This window comes from Thermobia domestica, chromosome 12 (assembly GCF_964235325.1).
Source record: "Thermobia domestica chromosome 12, izTheDome1.hap1.1, whole genome shotgun sequence".
Taxonomy (NCBI): Eukaryota; Metazoa; Arthropoda; class Insecta; order Zygentoma; family Lepismatidae; genus Thermobia; species Thermobia domestica.
This window is the reverse complement of record NC_137465.1, coordinates 178,051,502-178,076,394: the sequence shown is the minus strand read 5'-3', so window position 1 is coordinate 178,076,394 and position 24,893 is coordinate 178,051,502. Positions and strand designations below refer to the sequence as shown.

General features: G+C 35.5%; 1 protein-coding gene across 1 annotated transcript in view; it reads left to right on the top strand.

Annotated features, from left to right (window-relative positions):
• The window catches only part of LOC145666867 (CDK2-associated and cullin domain-containing protein 1-like), a 38,454-nt gene extending 22,318 nt beyond the window's left edge, over positions 1–16,136 (top strand). Inside the window, exons 2-5 of the mRNA XM_081734448.1 lie at positions 162–385; positions 5,478–5,582; positions 7,437–7,539; positions 15,372–16,136. Of these exons, the coding sequence (XP_081590574.1) occupies positions 162–385; positions 5,478–5,582; positions 7,437–7,539; positions 15,372–15,706 (767 nt within the window). The 3' untranslated portion in view covers positions 15,707–16,136. The remainder of the gene's footprint in view (positions 1–161; positions 386–5,477; positions 5,583–7,436; positions 7,540–15,371) is intronic.
• Positions 16,137–24,893: the final 8,757 nt, after the last annotated feature.

The following is a 24,893-nucleotide window of genomic DNA, read 5'->3' as shown; positions in this document are numbered from 1 at the left end:
TTCAACGTGCATTGTGACAGATGAAGAGAACAGTAGAGTGGATAAATATACAGGAATAATATCAGACTTATTATTAAGTTATAAGTACATTTCTTTTTATTTTTGTTTGACTACGGAGAGATTCCTTTGTTTTAACTTACATTTCTACTTATTCATTTCAGCTTCAGTAGGACTGGATAAATACTATGTAGGGTACTGGCAACCACTGTCCAAGGCAGTTGATCAGTTGCTCGAATGCAATTCGCAGCCGGCTGCGCGGGTTTCCTTTGAACAGATGTACAGCACTGTGTACAAATGTGTATGTGATGGCTATGCGGAGAAACTTCACAGTGACCTTTTGACACATTGTAGGAAATATCTAGAAGCCTTAAGTAGGCATCTTGAGGTAAGCGTATTTCTATAGATGATAATATAATTTTGAATTTACTTAAAACTTTTGCATAGAATAACTGAGAAAAAACACCTCCAGCCAAGTGCAAACAATAGTATATAGTAACTCTATATGTAAACTGTATATATAAAGCAGTATATATATTCTCTGTCTCCAGTAGACCTTTATTCAGCTCGCATTGTGTTAAGAACTAAGGATAAATTTACTTACTTTAGTATGGGTTGAGATAACTGCAGAAAATTGGATTAGAATTAGGCAAACTGTTCCTTGAAGAATTGTCATTGAAGTTTAAAAAAAAAAATGTAAACGGAAGAAAGTGTTGGCAAGTTTCAGGAAGTGTTCCAAAAGAATGCACATACTAAGTAGCCTAAGGTTAATGTTAGATAGTCTGTGGTTGTTAAGATAAACAAGATGTAGTGAAGATTCAGATTATATGTCGCAAGGACACAGATTAGTAAGAATATATATATATATATATATATATATATATATATATATATATATATATAATATACAGTGAAACCTCTCTAAAGCGGACAGCCGTGGGGAATCAAAAATTGGCCGCTATAGAGAGGTGTCCGTCTTAGAGAGGTTTCGATATTTTTTTACGTAAATTAGTAAATAAGGCGATATGTAATAACAAACTATTGAAGTAATTTATCAAACCGTTCTATGACTGTGGGCATGTCGACATCTGCGGATTCTCCACAGATCGCTTTGAAAGAAATTTTGTGTCTAATCCGAAACTTCTCTAACCATTCGTTCGAGACCTTGAAATCTGAAACATTCATTTATGTTGCTACCTCCAAATTCTTAGCTTTTAGCATCGACCATAACACAGGATTTTTTTTTTTCATTCCGTACTCTATAAAAACATTCACTTGCACTCCAACTTTGTTCAAAGCAATGAGAGACTATTTTCATTGTCATTTTCACACCACAACTTTATTAACTTGTCTTGGTTTTATATTATCTCAGGTGCATGTGTTTTACCGATACAAAAATTTTCAGCTATCCTTCGCACACCTCAGTATTCTTCGAAAATTCAATCAATTCGATTTTAACATTAGTGCTTCTCGTGGCATTTCGAAAGCTCACAACAACTTACACCTTATTGCTTATTCGATGCAGAATGACTTAAAAAGATTTCCGTCTACAAATAGAGGCACTAAGACAATATGCGAATACGCGGACAAAAAATACCAAACATGTCTTCTGCTTGATTCCAGCGGAACAGTAGAATGACGTGTCATCCCAAATGGCAGGCAACTGAAAATCACTTTTGATTCTAAAACAGGTTGGGTGGGGGTGGAATGCAAGCAAAGGATATGAGGGTGTTGTTAAACAAAGACGCTTCATCTGAGTTTCTGAACAGCCAGTTGACGAGGAAAAATGTTATTACAATGCTTCCTTTTTGATACATGTATGCATTTCTGAAAATGTATTTTTTCTGTACTTTTCAACTTGTTTCTAGAGAAAGTGTCCGTAATATGGAGGTAAATAATACCTATAAGAGACAGAAAAGAGTGTCCGTGTCTGTACTAGTGAGTGTCCGCTTTAGAGAGGTTTGTCAACATGGTTTTTTCCTATTATAGTGTTTGGGAATTACAAAATATGTCCGTTATGAGAGGTGTCCGTTAGTAGAGGTTTCACTGTATATGATATATGAATTGGAAAGATTTAAAGGATAATATTGTTTAAAAGATTACGATTCAAAGATACGATTTAAAGTGAGAATAAAAATTCCAGATTTATATGAGTGAACACATGAATTTGATTACTGGTACAATACGGTACGGATAGTTTAAAATAAGTATTATTTAATCTACCAACATTAACCAAATCCTCTTTTTCTCTCATAAAGTAACAAATGGTAAGTTTTGTCCACTTAAAGTAAAACTACTCACATTGTTTTTTTATTTCAAAGTTGTTGGCAATCGCAAGCGAATGTATACTACAATCTCTGCTACTACTACTACTACTACTACTACTACTACTGTTATTGTTATTAATATTTAATCAAGTAGAAAATAACTGACTTATTTGAATACGTGATAATATTATTATTATTAATAATAATAATAATAATAATAATAAATTATGTATTGTATAGAACTTACGAATATATTTAATACTTCGTTTGAAATAAGGAAATATAATTAGTTTCCGTCTCATAGCTGTCTCAGAATAGTAAGAGATTACATCCCAAGATCAGGTAGGTTTATTGGTAATCCATTGAACAAATAGGTCAAAATAGTCTAGTTTGTATGCAAGTTAATTCATATTTTTGTATAAAATTGAATTACTTCATTTATTGAATCGACAGTCAAACTTTTGTAACACTGTGTAATCGAAAGTATGCGGACACCTGTAGGAATATGAAGACTGTTAGTAAAGAACCTTTGCTTTCTACTGAATATCAGGTAGAAAAGTATTTAGTAACTACTTAACACACAACTTAATTTCTTTTATTACTTACTGCATATATATATATAGGGTGTCCCAGGAGGAAGGGGAGGGAAGGGGAAATGGTAGTTTTTGGGAGTGAAGTCTTTTAAGTTTGTAACATGCTTGCAAATAAGAAAAAGAAGAGCGTTGCTATGAAAATGTTGTTGTGTATTTAGATAGAATTAAGATGTATGTTTGAGTAGATTGGCAATGAGTTCATGTGTAAGTGTACTAAAAGTTGATGGGATTTGGATAATTCAAACAGTAAAGTATTGAGGATGAAATGTGTTAAGATAATGAAGTTAAATAAAAGATTATTTGAAAAAGGTCAGAGTTAATTTAATGGAGAAACAGCAATGAGTATTAGGGTACCTGTTGATGGTGTTTTGCTACTAAATAAGATAGATAGAAGAGTTGTCCAGATAAATAAGAAAAAGCAATAACTAGATCTATTTGAAAGTCTTAACAGTAGTATGGGTGATTCTAAGGTAAAGTGTTCATATGAACATTGGTTCTAATCTCAACGGTTTGAAAGCTATAGGTTGTGAACCATTTTTGACTTTATGTTGCGTATTGTTCGCCCTGTAATTATTCTACAAAGGTGGAACATAATGGATTTGAAAGGTAATGGAATGACCTTCCTAACAGTATGCAACATGTGGCAGTGGTGTCTTTGAAAAGGGGATTATTGAGGGAGGGTCAAGATTATGTAAGGTAATTAGATGGCATCACTGATTCCTAAACTCCCTCAATAACTTCCCTTCCAAAGACACCACTGTCATATGTTGCATACCATTGGAAAGGCAATTCCATCGCCTTTGAAATCTGCTATGTCTCACCTCTTTAAAATAAATACAATGCTGAATAATCACGTCAAAAATGGTTCACAACCTGTAGCTGTCAAACCGTTGAAATTAGGAGCTATGTTCATATGAACTTTTTGTTTGGAATCAATACCAAAACCTTAAACACAGCTGCTGCTGTTGTGCTGAGGCAGCTAAACACAGTGCAACATTGGGTTAATTGCCTTGGGCATTGATTCTTATCAGACCAGACGGGTGAGAGATTTCTTGAGAACATACCTGTTCGTGTGCACTCTGTTTGTCGTAGCCATGTCACATTATACTGATTTTACTCGTCAATGAAATGTTCGGGTGCATAAGTATTTGCTATCGACGAGATTCATTGATCTCTACTCTGTTTTAAGAATATATGGTTCTTCCCCAGTTTCGTCGTACGAAACAGCCACTATACAAGGATATCAGCAGGAGCTTTGCTTTCATAGCGCCCCAAGTTAACATTTTTATGAGAACCTGAAAATTCAAAGATCATCGTGGTTGTTCCTTCGTTGCTAACAAGGATAGTTCAAGATTAGGTCATCTTTTATTTAGTGTTTATCGCAGAGTTCACCACTATCAACTCTTGCCTTGAATTATGTTTAGCTACACTCTGTGCTCACGAGTGCCAAAGCGTCGTAAGAAACATGAACAATGTTTTCATAAATTATATTTTTGTGGCTTACCTATGTGATGTACGTTTTGCAGGAAGAAGGCATTGTAGTTGGTATAGTGCAAAGTTGGTTTTCCTGACAACGACTGTGCTGATACATTTAGCATATATAGTCTTAGAAGGTGTTGTTATCTCGCTCCAGTTTAGATTATTGTCTTTACTGTTAGCTGCAAGCAGAGTGAGACCAGTTGAGACTCACCTCATGAATCGTTTTCTCAGAATTTTGAAGACTATCCCGTAAGAGTCACAAACATGTAGTTTTTACGTTCTTTTGAATCGGTCTATCTCAAAAGACATATTGTAACCTCTTTGCAGCTTCAACCTTACGTACCTGCTGGGATAATATAATTCCTCTGAATATTTGGTATATTTTTGTGGGTTGTCCTGAAAACTTAAGTACCAGCAATTTGTCTTTATTACTTTAGTTAAGTTACGAGAATGACACTACTGCTGCTTTCGAGAAATTTTATCCATCGCATTGATCGCGTGAACGTGCTTTGCTCCCGACTTTTTAAAAGTTTAGTTACTCTTTAAAAAAATATATTATTTAAAATATTATTGTTCAATTTGGAGGATCTGTTGTGAATTTACACTGATAATGACCGTGTCATGACAGAGTAAACTAGTAGTGATGAGTTTTTTCCATCTTCTCTAGTGTATCATTGGCATGCAAAACATTACCACTACAATACTGTAAAATATAAAACTTCGGAATCACTCATGAAATTTTATTTACCATCCTAGTTTTAGGTTAAACCGTATATCATGTATACCATAAGATAGATAGATAGTTCATGTAGCCAGAATGGAAGAAAGTAGGAATGTTTTAAAAGTTTTAACTGGAAATCCAATCGGAAAATGACCATTAGAAACACTTAGGCGTAGACAAGAGTACAATAATAAGATGAATCACGCAGAAGTAGGAATACAAAGTAGAAACTGGATCCAGTTTGCTAAAGGCAGAAGTCATTGGAAAGCTTTTGTAAACGCGGCAATGTACCTCTGGGTTCCATGGGCCATAGAGTGAGTGACTTAGATTTAGCTGGAGTATGATTGTCTGCGCCAGCCCGAAGCTAGAAATTGGAGTGTTCTAAAAATGTATTTGTTAATTTTTGTTTTTATATTTCAGCAACTTCAAACGTATCAACCAGCAGGGGTGGTGCCAGCATTCCATGACATGCTTGCCCAGTATCTTCAAGCTGTGCAGCAAGTTACTCCAATATTTGGATACATGGTAACAATTCTTTATGAAATACCAGTTAACAATAAGATTTTGTATTTCTAACTATTTATTTGACACTGTATGAAATGATGTTGAGCTGAAGGTAATGTTATCAGAAATAAAATAACTCACACACGCGGATTAAAATAAACACATACAAATTATATATATAAGAAGTGGTCCTACCAACGACTCATCATTTGCTATGTTGGAAAGTGTAGTCAGTTGTAGTTGTAAAGGATCCCTAAATCGACTTACCTTCCTAAATACCTTTAATGTCGAAGTTCAGCAAAAAATAGTATAAAATTACGAGCAGACAGTAAGCAATGTACTCGAAAATAATGATCCCTTCAGTAGCATCGCTTGTATTTATGAAAAACAGAAATGCAAACAAACGGTCGAGGGTGCTGGTATCTTGGAGGAAAAAAGTGTCTTTCGAAGATTTTTATCAAACCAGGAATAACAACCAGAGCTTAGATTTGGTGTAAAATAATTTCGGAATTGAAGTGTGGTAGTCGTAAAGATGCTGAGTAAAGATAACATTCTGTGTCTTTTCCGGGAATGGAGCCGAGGATTATTACGGATATGTATTTGGTATCACTGAAGTTCGTTTCTAGGCCAATATCCTAGCCGCACTGAAATAATGCTTTGTGTGAGATCAGCGAAATAAAGCACTGCCGGGTCTGGTCAGAGAAAAGCTGGTATTAACATTGTGACAGTGTTGTGAGGGTAAGTGGACAATTACTTGAAAGAAAGAAAGCAAACTCCAGTCTAGAAAGACAGTATTAACGGTGAGGAGGCCGGTGTGCTGATCACACATCACTCCAAATGCAGATCATTGTTGTTAATGACAATCTTGGACATAGCGGTAGATCCAGTAGCTCAACCACTGACGTGAACTGTTCTCGTGTGGATGAGTGTATTCCTATAGTTAGAAGCTGAGTTACGCTCAATAGCAGCTGAGTTGAGATTACCTTGTGGTGTTTTGCAGAACATTGTGGTTAATGTAGGAAAGTATGCGCGAAATGGCTGCTACGGGCACTATCCGAGAACCAAAAGACAACCAGAATGGCGACATTGCTGAATATCTTGCAGCGTTACACAGCGGAGGGGATATATATATATATATATATATATATATATATATAATATGTAGTGGCTGGTGATGAGACAGTATTGCTTCTGTTCATTCCATCAAGGAAGCATACATCTTCTCCACGGAAGAAGAAATTCAGTGTGGTTGCTTCGTCCAGTGTATTGTATTCTAGAAGTATCAAGTGTGCTGCTGCTGATTATTTGGAACAGGGAGAAACTATAAATACGAAAAGATATTGTAGGACAGTTCTGAAGTTGCGGGATGCCATCAGTCCAAAACGTCCTGATCCTCGCCGTAATCCTCGCCTGGGTGATAATGCGAGACCCCATTCAGCACAAAAGATTAAGTGTATTCAGTCTTCACGGTGGGAACGACTAGAGAACCCGCCCTGCTACAGCCCTGACCTAACTCCGAGTGACTTTAATCTTCTTCCTGCTCTAAAGCAGAACATGGCTGGCCACTTATCTGACATGTGATTATGTCAAAACCTCACGGTAAGAACTTGACGCAGATTTCCGTGCAAGTATGGAAAACCTCATTTACCGTTGACAAGTGCTTGAACAAAAAAGGTAATTACATCGAGGGCTAGTTTTGAGTATCCTCTATCATCAAGTGTGTTGATCATTCAGCTATGTCTCACGTAAGCCATAATAGGCTTTGTAACCTTTCTTTCCGGTGATCCCTCGTACTTGTGAATAATGTATACTTATCTCTGATTGATAATTAATATTATAGTGTAGTACATTTATTTATGTATTTTTTCGTTTCAGAACAAGTTTTACGTTGAAATGAATCTTCAGACAACACTCCAGGCTGAACTCTTTCAGCTGTTTTGCGAGATAATAGCTGATCCGCGAATGACAACAATTATGGGTAAGCAGTTAGTTGTTGATTCGAAACAACTGTGTAATTATTGTGCATCCTGTAAGCATGTCATATTTTCTTTTTTTATTTTATTTTATTTATTTATTTATTTATTTGATGGAGGAAAAAATCCATTTTTAAATACCACTTGAGTTTAAAACAATGACAAAATTGTTTTCAAGAGAGGTTAAATATCGTGTACTGTAGGGTTTTATTTTGATATCTTGTTTGAAGCATTTCGGTCTTCAATTCAACCGCCCATCCTAAAGTCTTATTTTTCAAACGCACTTTATTTCTTTTTAATTTCCTTTGTTTCTAGTACTTCAGCTTCCGCTTTAAAACAAAACACATTCTGTATGTTCATTAAACAAAGTAATAGCTCTGTCATATTTCCTTTATGAGGAAGATGCATCTATCTGCATACGCCGAAGTCCGTTTTCTGTGATACATGCTGAAAAAAAAATATTTAATAAAATATATCAGAAGAATCGTAGAAAGATATACCTCCAGCAAAATACGATCGGAGCTTCTGATAATTTTGGTAGTGAGAAAAAGATTTTGAACTGTCATGAGTTTATATAAGTGTACTAAAGTTTTTTTTTTTTAATTAATTAAATATTCTACAGTATCGTTGCTTATAAATCCGTCTGATTAATTATTTTAACCCATAAAAGAATTATATTCAAAAAGTGAGCAAATGCACGATTAAACGGAGAATCCTGCAAAACTTTTCGAACATCTCGGATTTTTGTGAGCATCTATTGTAAACCCATTTTGGCACAAGAATTATGCCGCTGTGTGTCAGAGATACTTCTGCCTAAAGCATAAAATTTGACGACAGTTGAATCGAGATCTGGCAAGGAACATAAATATATCTAGGACTGTGTGGAATTTTATTTATAAGACCATTTCGTACCTCTGAATGTGCTAGTGGATGTCGTTTCTCTGCAAGACTCTACAAATGTTCACTAAATGTCACTGCAACGATCATTAAGTTAAATGAATTGCAGGTATCTTAACTAGAAATGCAAGTGAGGGCTGTCAGTGCAATGCTCGAGAGATCCCGAAATTGCATTCTGTCATTTACAATCAACTATTTGCAGGAGTATATAAACCAATGTTTCGATACGCGAAGGAGAACGCTGGTTACGATTTAAGGGAACTTCTGGATAACTTCAAAAGTGTCATCGACGTGGCGTGACGGTTAGTACTGATATTACATAATGCACAAGTTTGGCATTGGATCAACTTGCTTTTCTTAACTTGCATTTGTAGTTAAGGTATCTAGAACGTCTAGCTTCTCCAGTGACGGATTCAGTGTCATCTACTGAACTTTCGCAGTCTTGCAGAGAAATAACACCCACCAGCTCATTTTAAGATACGTAATGGTGCTATAGATAAAACTGCATACATATATTGTGTACGAACCAAAATACTTTACCTCTAAGAGGTACTGCGGATGGCACATCTAATTATAATTCTTAAAATTGAAAGAAAGAAAAAAAAGGACAATTTGATATGGATATTGTAGTATAAGCAAAAGTGTGGAAGTTGGGGCAATATTTTAATTCTGTTTGAGATATAGACATGGGAAGCAAATGCAGTGACAAAAATTAGAAAGGAAAGGCTGTTTTATATTATTTTTTAGTTCTTTACACTTCGTTGATACATCAACGTTTTTAGTAGCCCAAAACGCCTTATTTGAAAAATGTTAAGATGGTTTCGTATGCTCCATTGTTACTCGTTGGAATATCAACGACGAACACACTCCCACTGAGCACAGAAGGCCGTATATATTCCATCATAAACATACTTCAAAATGTGGTATTTTTGGCTTTTTGAACACTTCTTTCTCACCTCAATCATAGGTTGGTGGGCTACATGGAAATTTTGAAACTTTTCTCTCCCTTGGGAGAGCTGTTTTATACTTTGATAGGATCTCTTCTTCGTAACTGCATCTAGATATTCTATCCTTTGTCTTCCTCTTCCTGATTTTCCTTCTGCCTTTTCCTCTATCAATAGTGATCCAATCGGAGTGCCGAATAAGATGGACAAGCATGCTCTTTCTTCTTTTTTCTATCATCTTCATGATCTATCGTCCTTCCTTAGCTACGTCTTCATTCCTTTTCCTTTCGGTCCATGATATGCGCAGCATTCTGCGCTAACACCACATTTCAAATGCTGCCAACTTCGATATTGCAGCTTTTCTCAGTGTTCACATCTTTGATCCGTAAAGCGGCACGCTCCATACCAGAGTCTTAATAAATCGTCACCACGTGCTAAAGCTACTTTAGACGTCTCTTTATCTGTCGCAGTTGGAAATTTTCTTTTCGTTTTTCATCTCTTCTTAGCGTTCCCATCTTTTGTTTGGTGCTACCACTCTTTTTCTCTTTAGTCGGAGTTCGCTCTTCGTCAAAACTAAATTATGTCGGAGTCAACGTCTGCGCCTGGGTAACTCGTACTGTTTTTCACTTGATTTCTAAATGCTTGTCGGACCAGTGTATAGTCTATTTGGTATCTTTCTTTGCTTATGTATATTTTCTTAAGTGGTTCTTCGAAGAGGGTATTTGTTACAGTTTGATTATGGCTTTTGCAGAACTCAACTAGGCGTGCATCTATCGCATTCCTTTTTGCTAGGCCGAAATTCCCATTTTCTTCTTTGCTTTCGCCGACTAGTATATTCCAGTCACCCATGATGATTAAATTGTCCTGGTCTTGAACTTTCATCAATACTTCTTTTTGCTCATATGTTTTGTACTTCCTCATCTGTGTAGCTTGATGTAGGCCTATATACTTGGATTATAGTCATCTTCCTTTGTTGTGTTGCTATCTTCAACATTACTATCCTTTCATTGTATCTCCAGCTGCCTGTAACTTTCTGTCCTATCTTCTTATTCAAGACAAAACCGACTCCTGCTGTACCGTTTACAGCTTCTGAATAAATTATTCTGAAGTTCCCGCTCCACATGTCCTCCATCAGGCCACCTAACTTCGTTGATTCCCAAGATATCTATCTTCATGCGTCCATTTCTTTCTTCATATTTTCCAGTTTTCCAGACTGTAGCAGGATCACACTTTTCAGGTTCCTATCCTGTAGGGGTTTCGTTTGATGACGACCGAGAAGGCCCTGTTTTGTTTCCCTCCACTGCCGTGGACGACCCTATGTGAAATAGTAGTGTCGTATTCCCTAATATTACATTTTTTTTTCATGTTGTTTTCTAGGAACTGAGTAAAGGTGGTGGTATCCCAAGTCCTTCCACTTCGCAGTGAAACAGCCATAGAAGACATCCTGTGCCTGCCTATTTTTATCCACATCTGAGCCTTGTCGATGTCAATCATCTTCAACGTCAGTGTGGTAATGGTAGAGCTGCTGCCCACTACCATAATATATCTCTTCGTCTGGCTCCAACTCCTAAAGACCTCTGGCATGGGAAGCCTCTGATAGCGAAGCTAACCCCGGCATAGCTCTTGGGATCATTGGAGCACTGAAGCCTCCCACCACCACTACCACCGCGGCAAGGTGGATATATTATGAAGGGAGTTTAAATACTAGGATATCAACAAGGTTTAATTAACTACAAAATATAGAAAACTTACTTTTTGCGTCGAATTCCTATCAGTGCATTGACCCTATGTCTATATACTTCATACAAAACTAATAACTTGCATCACTTTCTACTCTTTTCTTTATACTATGCAATATCTGTATCAGTTTGCTTTCTTTTTTTATTCTTTCAATTTTAAGAAATATAATCAGACATCACCTGCAGTGCCTCTCAGATATCAATTCAACTGTCGTCAAATTTTATGCTTAGAAATACATGTGACACGCGGTTTCAAAGTTCTCGTGCCAAAATAATAAGTTAACAGTACATACACAAATTCAGGGTGTTCGAATAGATATATAGTCATCTGTGTCAGTCGTTTTTTCTCTACATCACTTATTTTCTTTCTTCATTTATTATTCATTTTCTGTCCCTTTAGATTTATCGTCCTCCTCTAAATTCAGTCAACTTACAGCTTGGTAACACACTGACGTGACCATGTAATCCGCATTCCAACATTCCATCCACCGTGATTTTCTCAGCTTTTTCTGTGTTTAGTTTTCTTCGTATTTGACTAAGCATTTTAGCAACAGAGCTAATTAGTATACCTTTTTTTAAAACGTTATGCTTATATTATCACTATTTTTCTGCTAATTCACTTTCTAATTCCACTACGAGATTCCTTTGTTTCAACGGCGTTAGATTTCTTTTAGCCTGTAGCGGAATTGAGGCATAACACATGAATCATTTCCAGGAGAATACTGAAACATTTTTCATGTAGTGCAGCACTCATTTGCATCAGCAATGATGGAGGAGGAAATTGCACCCGACTCATTGCTCTAAAACTTGTTATATGTGTGTTCAAAATATTCAAGTTGGGGTATTGAGCGGTCCAGGGTAAATATTGAAGTTCACTCTGATGCTTTATACACCACGTCTGAGTAGGGTGAAGAAGAAATGCAAAATCAACTTTCACTACTACCAGTTAAGTTTAATATTCAAACATTCAACCATTTGGATTGCACCAAATTGATGCTGAGCGAGTAATAACTATAGCAAAGGAACAAAACCTTCACCTAAACGATGCTTCCAGTGTGTAAATAATAAATAAAGTACAGTAATGTTAGATCTCTCATTGAAAAGGAAATGTAATCTTGAACTACTTTTATAAGAGGTGTTGAAACTGTAATTTTGATCCAAACCCACATAATTACCCGTTTGTTATCATGTCTGTCGTAAATGACCGCCAAAGACGGCCATAGTGGATTTAACGACCATCCAGACTGAAAATTTACGAGGACATTTCAGGCTTTCTGAGAATGTGCTCAGCATCGTTTTGGCGCAGATCTCATTTCTATTGCAATTTGTTTAAGGTCAAACTGCATGTTAACTGGACTCTTGTTAGATGCATTATATCTACAGTTTAAACTGCTTTAATAGAGTTGATTAATTTTTATATACCTTATAGATAACCGAATGATCGGTCCATAATATACGGGAAAATCATACAATTTCGTTCAAACATTTATAAGATATTAATGCTTTGCAAACATCACCACTAGATCTACACTCGTTGAATCTATACCACAACAGAATTACTTAACTTTAGAATGTTGTCTTTTTCAATAAATCCTAGCCACCCATCTCTCAGTAAATAACCTTGTACTCTTATCTTTATTTAAAACAAAAGTGCTGTAATAACTCTGTGCACGGCTCTGAGAATATATCCTTTTAAAGAGAAATGTATGGGTGTTTTTTATTTGAAGATTATTCATGATACTCTTTGTATTTATCCAGAAAAAAAAAGCGTGTGGATTCATAAAATCTCCCCTCCCTTCGAGTTGGTGGAGCTAGGTGCAAACTCGACTCCACTGTTCCCACTTGGTACATTTCTGGTTGCACTCTAAAGGTAATGGGCTGAAGTTTGTATTTAACATTATCCTAAGCACTACCTGACGAAGTTTCAGCTTCGATTAATAACCATAAATTGCTCATTTTTTGGCTTACACAGACGCAAGCGTCAAACACACGTGAAAGCCCGAAGCTAGAAGCTGAACGATTGGGTATATAGCTTTAAAAGGTTGTGTGTGTATACAGTCCCCGTGTACCCTGAACAGACGATAAGATAAATGTGACCCGACCCCCTGAGGGAGGAAGTTGGAGTGTGATTATGTAACTCGTATTTATTCTGTATCGCTATTCTTTCAAAAGTAGTGGCCGAAACAATAGTGTATATGCACTAATACTGTTTCTCACAGCCTTCTATTTGTCTGTTATTTACTTACCAGTAATTAATTTCCTGATTGCAGAAAAAAGTCGTCATTCATTCATTTTAGCATATCTCTGTTGTAAGCACACACTGCCAGTACGCGTGCTTTTAGTGGTAAAGCACTCACCTATGAAATCCTGGGTTCGATCCCAGCCCGCGCCAGGTAAACTTTGTGGTGGATATACATCATGCGCGTGGGTTTTCTCGAACCTGCTTTCACCCACTTTTTTCATTCAGTCTCAGTGGTTAATCGTGCGGCATTAAGTAAAAATAAAGTACACACAGCATTTTACTTAATGTTTAATAGGTCAAGCCCCAACTTTGATGTGCAATAATTGGGGAACGAAGATTTGTGCAGGAAAATACTTCACTTACTCACTAAGCAAGTCAAGCTCTACATGCATGCCAAGTTTGGTCTAGATCAAGTGAGTTCTGTATACTGTTTTGGGGGTTTATTTTTTTAAAAATGAGAAATCAAATAAAAGATTGGAATTGCAATTATAATTCAGAAAGTTCTATAAATACATAATATTCGTCATATAATGTTATAAACAATGAAAATATTTTGATTCAGGATGAACAGTCTGTATGCTCCATACTGATCTTCACATCTAGTGCCAACTATAAAATAACTAGCAGAATGCCTGTTCTTCGCATGAGACGAACAAAGTTCATGGAAAATATTTGGAAGATATATTTGTACTTTTCATAATAGGTGTTGATGCAAGTTCTGTTTTATACGAGTTACGTAATCACACACTCCAACTTCCTTCCTCAGAGGGTCACATTTCGTAAAACTCTATCTTATCGTCTGCTCAGGATACACGGGGACTATATATGTATACAGACACACACAACCTCTTTAAGTTATATACCCAATCGTTTCGGAGACCTGAAGAACAGCAACAAAACTTTCAAGACCCTTATTATCCCGTTAGGGGACATGACGCAAAACCTTTGACTTCTCTGCAACCTAGAGTACAAGGACATAATTTCTGCTCCTAATCGTTTCAGAAAGCGCCAAAAGGAATCTTCAGCTCTCCTTTACTCCTCTTTATAGTCGAATCTCGCAAACTCCCATCTTACCTGCATGGAGTCGACCTTTCCTCCTTTTACATTACCCATGTAAACAAGGGAGCAATGCTCGCCCCATTTTGCAAGTTTTAATTAAAACAATAAAATATCACTTTCTCTCAGCATTACTAGTAATTTATTATGTAGAATGTAAAAATTATTTTCTTCAAAATTGCATCTTTTATAAATTAAGATGCAGGTATTCTATCCGGATTTAAAAGTAGCTGTAGGTCTGCACCACTTTGAATAAGTATAATGTAATAGGTCCACAAAATAAATAATAAATTTATCATCCGTGAATTTTAGTCTACAGGCCAATTATATATTGTAATAAATACAATTCATATTGATTTTATAATCGAATCCTGATAATAAAAGGCGAGCATCTCCGTCTGTAGACGCTAATTCCTAATAGTAAACAGCCACACTAAAAGATCCATCTCCTAAGCTACCTGAGCTATCGCTTGCTACTCAGTGATTTAAATCAACACAATGTCGTGCATTACTCATTCCTTGAATAATTGCATAAATATATAAACTTTGGGGTGGTTGATGAACAAACTAAATGTAAACATTTATGTTACTCACAAAACTTACATAATGAAGAGAAACATGACAGTGGGACGAAATAAAATAGTTGAAACACTTTAGCGCAGCAATGTGGTTATAAATATTAATTGTATCTTGATCCATTTTGTAAAACTCGCATATATATAAAATGGCATGGTATTTAATTTACAAAATGAGTAGTAAACTTACTTAACATATTCATACTTGCCTTGACATATTAGCCGAGACTGACAAAAATACGAAGAAAAAAGGTGTCTTTAACTTTCGAGGTATAAACTCTGTTATTTTTTAAATTAAGTGATGTTACAGAAGTGTGAATGCAGTTCATCATCTTCAGTCATGTTTATTCTTTCATTAACTGAGTTATTATTATTTTTTTCCAGGTGTGATAGAAGAGTGTTTGTCGAAACCATTCACAATACAACCTGCTATACTCTCAACCCTTTTTAAAAATCTTCATGCATTGAACTGTAATTATAGTCAACAGTATTCCCATGTATTTTCTCGATATGTGCCAAATGTTCTTCCACCGATGAAAGAAACAGAACTTCCCTCGTATATAGAGGAAACACGACAACTGCAGGAACAGCTACGTCAAGACCAAGGTTTTGTCTCGGGAAACCAGAACTTAAAACGACGGGGAGACGACGAGAACTATGGACCACAATATGGTATGATACAGTCTGAGAGCACTGCTATTCACGGGGGAATTTCCTGAGTCTCGTCATAACATATATCAATCAATATGCACACAAATTGACATGTATGTCTTTCTTCATCCGTGGCACATCTTATATAATTGCTTTCGGAATTTTTTCCACGATTTTTAACAGAAAAAAAAATAATTTCACTTTCCTTTCTTTCTAGTGGATTTATTGCCTTTTTCGTTTCTAGCTTCCAAAGACACCCGTTTCTAAATTATAATTTTTCTTATACGTATCGCTTTTTTAAATCATATTTTAGAAGCAATTACTGTTTATGATAAATTATTTATTCATATATAAAAAAATGCTCTCAGAGACAAAATCTAATGGCAGATCGTACTAATATTTTAAAACAATGTGTAGAAATTTTGTATATAAACTGTAAGAAATATATACCGACTTGTAAATCATTGTACAATAAACAAATTTAGTTACCATTGAAAACATTATATTATTATTTTATAAAGCTAAAGGAGAGTTACCTCAAAAATAGAAGTAGTTTTGCGAAATTCACAACTTGAATGAAAGTGAAAACCGTGATCAAGATGTAATAAGGTGTTGATCTACAGTGCTCAGATATCATTACGGGAGTATAAAAATAATTGGAAGGTTTGGAAAGTTGTTATACTTATATGTTACGCAGAAGTACAAACAAGAAGAAAAATTACAAGTGAGAACGAAATATTATTATGTACAGCAGTCAGTTGAATTGTTTTGAAGACTGGCTCAAATATCCTCCTCTGCTTCGGTGAGTGAATTGATTCTGAAGGTCCTATTTTGCACACACGTTTATTTCACTTTATCTTCAACACAGAAAGATGCTCCATTTAAAGAGGGTTTACACTGATTTGTACATCTCAATAAGTTATACGTGATGTATGTAATATAGGGGGGGGGGGGAAAGATAGGAAAGATGAATATTAAATCTATACACACACAAAAAATGGTACATAACTACTGATAAGTAATACAAAGCATTTGTATAAGTTTTACAAACTCGCTTAAGTAAATATTTGTGGAACAGGAGACTGAAATCCAAATCCTTGTTTTGACATGTAAGATTGAATATATTTTTGTCACAGGAGATTTTTTTTTATATATATATATAAACCAAACGTGATTTTGTTCTTAAATTAATCTTTTTGGTATTATACCCAACTTGCTTAAGTAGGTCGCTGTTATCAGACACACACACACACATACACCCGCCATTAACAGGCAATTTATATAAAAATATTTGGTCAGCCAAAACTCTCTTCTCCAATAAATTGTTATATTCAAACTCACCTAGTAAACGTTTGTAAGATATTCTGTTCAAAAGTGCAGATACATGATATTTTCTAAAGCATAAAAAAACGTAAGAACCCTTTTTGAACTTGTTCTATCCTCTCAGTATGCGATTTGTTGGCAGACGATCATACAATCGACCCATATTTCAACCTTCATCTGGCAATATTATCAAAAAAGCAATTTCAGGGCATATTCATTATAAAGATTCAATGAATTCCTTATAAATCCTAATTGTTTATGAGAATTACTAAGAGCATATTGCAGATGTTCGTTGAATGTTAATTTGCGGTCTATAATTATTTCTATCTTTAATAGACAGCATACAGTCCATTACTTGTCCATTTATAGAACACGTTGGAGTAAAATTTATTTTACTTTCGGTTAGAACCCTGTAACAACACTTCATATTAAATCGGAGTAAATTTCTTAAGTTCCATTCAAACAGCGCATTGATATCTTTTTGCAATTAATGATTATCATCTATGTTCCGAGTATCTTTATAATCAGCAAACATTAAACAATCAGAATATTTTAAATTTGAAGGCAAGTCGATAACAACATGGACCTAAACTTGAACCTTGGGGGTAAACTTATTTAGCAATGTGCTCGGTCGATTTAAACTGCTTATATGTTACATAGTGTTTTAAGTTTCTTAAGTATGAATCAATAAGCTCCAAGAATTGGGTAGAAAATCCGAATTATCTAGCGTAGAAAACGTTATGGTTGACATTATCGAAAGCTTTAGAAAAATCAAAATAGAATAAACATGAACGAGCATGTAACGAAGAGTATATGATTCACGAGATTAGTCATTGTAGACCTACACGGGGAAAAAAATCCATGCTGATTTTTAACTATATAACATTTAACATGATTGAAGATACGATTATATAAGAGTTGCTTAAACACTTGGAGGTGCACGAAGTATTGCTATTTGTCTGTAATTTTGAATATTATTTGTATCACCATATTTAAACTCAGGATAAACCTGTGTTGATTTCTGTCTGATTATTAAATTAAACTGACGAATTACGTGGTAAATTCGCAACGTAGCGTTCAATGTTCCCTTCCAGTTCACAAATTGTTCTTGGCTTATTCTCATATAACTCGTCTGAGACTTTAGGTAACCTTACAGAAAACAATCACATGATGTGGGCGGCCAGTTCACATTTTTCAACAGACCGCGTCCTGGTAACTTTTCGTGGAATAAGTCAAGAGTCTGGCGAGCTATGTGGCAAGTTACTTTGCCTTGTTGGAGAAAACATTATTTGTCAGATTTGCCGTTGAGACCACAAAAAAGTGCATTGCTATATTCTTGTATCGATTGTCATTGACAGGAATGTGGTTGCATGTTCGTCCTAAAAAATAATAATAATAATAAAAATTAAAAAAAAAAAAGATTCAACCATTGACCAAAATCCACATCACACAGTGACTTTCTGAGGATGGACACTTCGTGAATCGCATGCAGAATTTAATCTGGCCAAATCGGTAAATCGAGCGTTCTGAAGGTCGATTATGTTAACCATTCTTCGCAATAGACGAAATTCTTTTTGGTAAACCCTTTATTATTTGAATCAAAAGTAGAAATCTACGTGTTAATACAGAAGGTTGAGTCACATGTATACAACCAAATCTAAATACAAAATCTTACGAAAGTCATGACAGTACAATATGTTGATCTCTGATCGACCTCTCTCTTACCAGAATAGACTTCTACGTAGGATAGGAAATTATTCTTCAGTCATTCGTGCTAGAAGCTTTCCATCTAAAGAGAGTTTACGTGATGTGAGGAAAGAGTAGAACAAAGGCAGAGAAATTCTTAGACTGGTAACAAATCTTCGACTGCGCTCCTTTCTTTTATGATGGAAGCAAAAAAAATTTAAAAGAACGTAAACTAAAGTTTTCCTATCTCTTTTGCACTCTTGCAGCAATTTCCCATTGAGTAAAGGTAATTTCATACCTTAATACTTTGTCGAATTGAAAACTATGCTAGACAAGATATATTTTCGAAACACACGCATGATAATAAAGACTGAATATTTTTTTTTCTTATTCACATGCCTGGCATACAAGCTTCTCTATAAGTGATAAGGCGATATTTTCTTTGTCTTTCACATCAATTAGAAATAACCTCGTGTATATTTTGCATTTGCTTTTCAAAATAAGTGTGAAAAAGAAGCAATATTCGGAGGACGTAACAAAGTACAATAGTTAGGAATTAGATTTCTGGGCTCTCGGCATTTATAGCCATTTATCCCATCACGTATGAGGGTTGACGTCCCTCGGCGAGCACACTACCTGAGGAAAGGGAAGGAAGCGGCCTGGGATCATTATTTAGGTATCATCCCGGCATTTGCCTCGTGTGAATGAGGGAAACTCAGAAAAAACCTGTCAAGATGGCTGGCCTGAAAAAGCTGTTCCACTTTTTCGACCGAGTGTCCTCACTGGGATTCGAACCCGAGACTGCTTGCACCATAGGCGAGATCGTTAGTGACTACGCCACGCGGGGCCACAAAGTACAATAGAGCATCGATAATTGAGTCTTAACTAATCCGAGCCAGCCAAACAGACCTAAGCGCTAACGTACTGAAATTCTTCTCCCAATGCGCTCTTCGAAATCAAGTAATATTGTTGCATATCCTACGAAAATGGATGGTTCGTATAATTTAAATACGCCACTCTTATTGATTGTTCTAGTTGAATTATGATTGTTTTTAATACATTTACTTCATTTTTCTTTATATATATATATATATATATAAATAATTGTGTGTACGTGTATGTATGTTCTAGCATAACTGGAACGCCTGGAGCAATTTCAACCAAACTTGGTACACATATTATTTATAGTCTGAAAGAGTACTGTCGAGGTAAGACCCCCTAGCACATCAAAGGGGAGTGGGACACACACAAAAATCTATGTTAGTGTCGAATCCATAATTTTCGGAGTCCATGGGCTGATTGGTGACAGTTTTGATGCCCTTTTAAGTCCAAATTCAGACCCCAGTGAAGGTAAGATCCATAGTTTTGGGGTTCGCTTAGATAAATAATAACACTCCCAATGCCGTTCCAGTTCGATTTGTGTCCTTATTAGCACCTGGGGAGGGGTGAAAGAGTCAACATTTAAAAATAGTCCAATCATTAGTTTTCAGCGTTGCTAAGTTAATTGCTGCCAGTCCTGATGCTACTTAAGCCAAGTTCTTCCCCCAGTGAGGTCAAGACCCTCTGAGCACTCCTAGGGTGAGTAATAGGGGTAGACAAAAATAAGAAACCACCAACATTAGTGTCGAATCCATAATTTGCGGGGTCACTTAGATAAAGGGTGATACTTCAGATGGTACTTAAGTTCAAGTTCAGCCGCCATTAGTACCCTGGAGGGTGAAATTGTGACATGAAAAACTGAAAATGACCGATATTAAGTGTCGAATCCATAAGTTTTCGGGGTCGCTGAAATGAGTAGTGACGCTCCAAACGCCCTTTAAGTCCAAGTTCATTCCCATTTGCAAAGAATGGGGTGGGGAGATAAAAAATGAAATGTAAAAAGTGACTGAGATTTGTGCCGATTTTCAGGGTCAGGGGAACGTCTAATCTCCTTGAAATGACTTTTGGAAGATAGTATCCACTTAAAGCTGTTTTTTTGTTTGTTTTAATTATTATTTATCATCAATTCGACTAAAGGTGTATTCTGCGGGAGTAGAGTTCTGTCAAAAATGGAGTATCTTCTGTATTTTTATCATTACACTCCCATTGAAATAAATATTCTAAGGAGGATATTCAAAATTAAATATTTCGCATAAACATTGTTCCCGTGAAAAGAGCGGGCATTTCAGCTAGTATACATATATTCCACACAATACGGTGTAAGGGAAGTCATCATAGGGAGCTGGCGTCAAAAGACGAATAAAATAGAACAGTTCTTATCTATGGGGCAGGATAAAAAAAAAAAAAAAGTATTTTTTTCCCACTATTTTAGTGTAGGGAGAATGTTTCCTTGTAGTTTATTTTATTGTTTATTGATTTATTATTATATTATTTACGTAGGCCCCACTCAAGTTCAATACATTTACGTCATCGGATAGGAAATAGTTCGATACCTCTTAAGAAATATTCTTTCGGTTGACGCAGTACCCACTTGTGCCTTAGCGATTGGGCGTCTTCATCATACTTGAACTTCTGTCTTTCAAGGTGCTTCTTTAATGGACCAAAGATCTGGCAATCTGATGGTTTCACGTATGGCGGCTGTGGAAGGCACTTGAGCGTAGATCGTCGATGGTTTTCATGATCTCATCGGCCTTTTTATTTCTTAGGTATACGAGGACATTCATAAAATAATAAATATTTCTCTCAAAGTTTTACTCCCTTTTGTTTTCCGTGCGACTTTTATTGTGATTTTTCTTTTAATGTTATATTCACTGTTGTGACTAGAAAGTCTTTAAAAGGGAAGTAGTCAGTGTTTTCTGAATATCTCCCCTTTTTAAAGTCTATAGAAGTTTTGTTTTTACTTATTAATTGATTAATGTAAATTTAAGAACGTGAGTGAATAATCCTTAACTAAGGGTCATTTTCTAATGCATGGGAACTTTTACCATATTTCATGTATGAACCAAGTATTAGTTTAGGTTTGCAGTCTTCTTAAGTTTATTATCCTGAAACTAGTAAAACTTATATATAATCTTTTAAAAAATCGTCCTCTATTTGACTTTTTATTTTACGCATTATCTTAGGAACCAAAGTTCCGCACACCACAATATTTCACAAGTTTGTATAGCAGAACAAGGCCTACCACCATCTTAAATTTGATCGGATGTGTACAATATATATATAATGCCATTTTCGAGCGAATTGTTAATTTGGTGTTGTAACTATCACGCCACCACAATTCCTTTGCAAGGGTTTTAGCTGTGACGGATGAACTCCGGACGAAGTTTCCATGGGTCGTACTACGTATTAGATGAACTTGATAGCAGTCAAGATACGAGTTCGTAGATCAGGGTTCACACTGAATTTCTGGTATTAATTTATCTGAATTTCATTAAGTACGTAAATTTTCCCTGGTCCGTAAACAGTATCATTTGTGATTATTGAGAAGCCAGCAAGAGAAGGTCTCTTACTGTAAATGAGTGGAAATTCCTGTATTTAGAATACAATAAAACACTAGTATACAAATAATGATCAGGCTTGCCAGCGACCTGGAAAACCTGGAAATGTTAAGGAAATTGATTTGTGTGAGAGAAATCCTGGAAATGTCAAGGAATTTTGTATACTGATGACATTAATTTAACAAAAAAAAGTTCAAAAATTATTGAAAAACGCTCATTAAAACACAAAATAGTGCGAAATCTGTCATGTCTTATTCTAAGTAAAATTTGTACTAACCAAAATGAAAGCAAAGGGGAGATGTATAATGTTCTTGAGTAACTCTGTAACAAGAATATGGTTGTAGCTGCCACAGCTGAAAAAGTAAAACATCAATTTTCCAAATTATGTGTTTCAGTAATAAAAGAGAAGGAATTCGAATCATTTAATGTATACGCAAATAGGTTAAATGTCTTTTATTACAGTCTACTTGATAATTGTGAATTCGTTGATTTGTGAGACATAATTGTAATGTTGTGTGTCCTTTCCCATGGAGATACTTCCGTTGAGAAGGATTTTTCAGTTAACAATGACATGCTGGTTAAAAATATGCATGAAGAATCTTTGGTGAGTTTACGAGTTGTTCATGATACTTTACAATGTACTGGAGGGCCTCTTGGTGATAGACAAAAATGCTTCAGTACGTATTGGATCATATGCACGTTATGAAGCCGCCATGTAAAGGAAAAGGACAAAAACCACTGCAAACGAATCAAAGAAAAAGGAAAATAAGCACATAGCTGATCAATTACCATTTTAGAGAAAAACAAAGCAAAACTTTCAGTAGAGACCTCCATTGAATGCAAAAATTTGGAATATGAAATTGAGACCTTGAAAACATCTCTAAGATAAAGAACTGTGGAAACTAGGAAACATGCAGTAGTAATTTGTTTAGTGTGAAGTTCCATAAATTATTTATGTAGACTGCAATCGTAAGTACAGTACTGTAATTTTATTATAGTGAGATATATATCAAAGACGAATTAATTATGTATTTACGAAATGAAAAAAATGAATAGAAGACAGTGGGTGGATGCTGTGAAGAGCTTTCCACTCATTCATTCATTCTTTTGGAGGAAGGAATTATGTCTGGAAAATAATAGATCTTGCCTGGAAAACCTGGAACTGTCAGGGAAAATTGATTTGAAAAATCCCTGGCAACCCTGAATATTAACGGCAAGTTTCAGATCTCGGCATTCTGAATACATTCACAAACATAAATAAGTCTCACAAATTAACGACAACCAATAAATCTTATTTGTGTTTGTGTACCATTTGAATTTTTTATTCAGATTGTAGTTTTATTTTTTCCGCGTTTTTCCTATCATCTTTCAGCGGCAGCTAAAGAACTTCCCTCATTCTTCAGTGAACTATAGCAATTTCCCTAACTTCGGAATTTTTTAATCATTTCCCGGATTTATTTTAATTTCCGTGATTTTCAAGGTGACCATATATATATATTACTTGTATATTTTATCCAGTATTATGATAAATTCCACTTGTTACCGGATAAATGGCAGTTGTAAAGGCGTTTGCAGTGAAAGCTTTTTCAACGAGGGGCTTCAGAAAATGTGCCCCATCTTTAAACACGTCCTGGAGATTTAATTATTACGTATGGGGCAGTTCATAAATCGTATAACTACTGCACGCTGTGCAAGGGAAGTTTGCTGAGCCATTTGACAGAACTTCTTCGCCATAATAGATGAAGCGGTTGCCGTTGCGGATAGCTTACTGGAATCCCTTGTGGACGAAGTAATTGCCGAAACCTGGTTATTCTTGTAGCAGCAGAACGTTCTTGATAGCAGTCAACTCGATTGTGCCTTATATTAATTTATAATAGGGAATATTTGACGTGGGGAGTACCACAACTTATCATATCCAAAGCTAATTCACTTTGAGAACAATGAAACACATGATACACTTTTTGTTCTGCAACAAACTACAAGTTGACCTTCAAACCTTACAGCTTAGCCGATTTTGAGAGATGACAAATTAACTTTGGTCAAATGTGTTTCCCGTAGATGTCTGAGCTCTTGCTCACACAGAAGATATCCAATTTGTGGTCCAGTAGAAGTCTTGCTTTGACGCGTTTGACTCACCCAATTACCGCAATTTCTTAAAAGAATGAAGTTAGCATCCGCAGCATTTTGAGATAATTTGTTCCTTCACCGTATCGTTAAAGAAAGGTCTAAGTGTAAGCATTCCGTGTGGGCATACTGCAATAAATGTTTATTATTACGAGTATTTTATTATTATCATCATTAAACCGTTCCGTATTGCGTTGTACTGTGAGAATTTATAGTATCCTATATACCTACATTAATTTCAGTAGATAAATGTATAAGCATAAGGTGTCTTATCACTAAACTACCACCACTACTAGCAGTTCTTATATCTTAATACAGGAGTTAAGAGCTCACATTGAAAACACTAAGTTTCAGAAACTGTAGGTCTACAGCAACTTCCACATAATTACTGTAGATATTTTCAATTCACTACTTACAGTGCAAAAAGAAAAGATATCCCACGCGTTCCACGCCTTACTGAAATACATGCAGATGCTTTTTCTTTATAAATGTAACCTCTGAAACTTTATATCAGCGTCCAGTAATTTTAAATAATGTGTGATCATGGTTAAGTTATTATCGGAATCCTTACTGGCCAGATATAACTAATTAATACTTGGCAATGGCAAACTGCAAACTACCTTGTTCCAGTCACCTTAAGAACTAAAAGTTTTATTGACTAATAGAACGTATGGAATACATATTA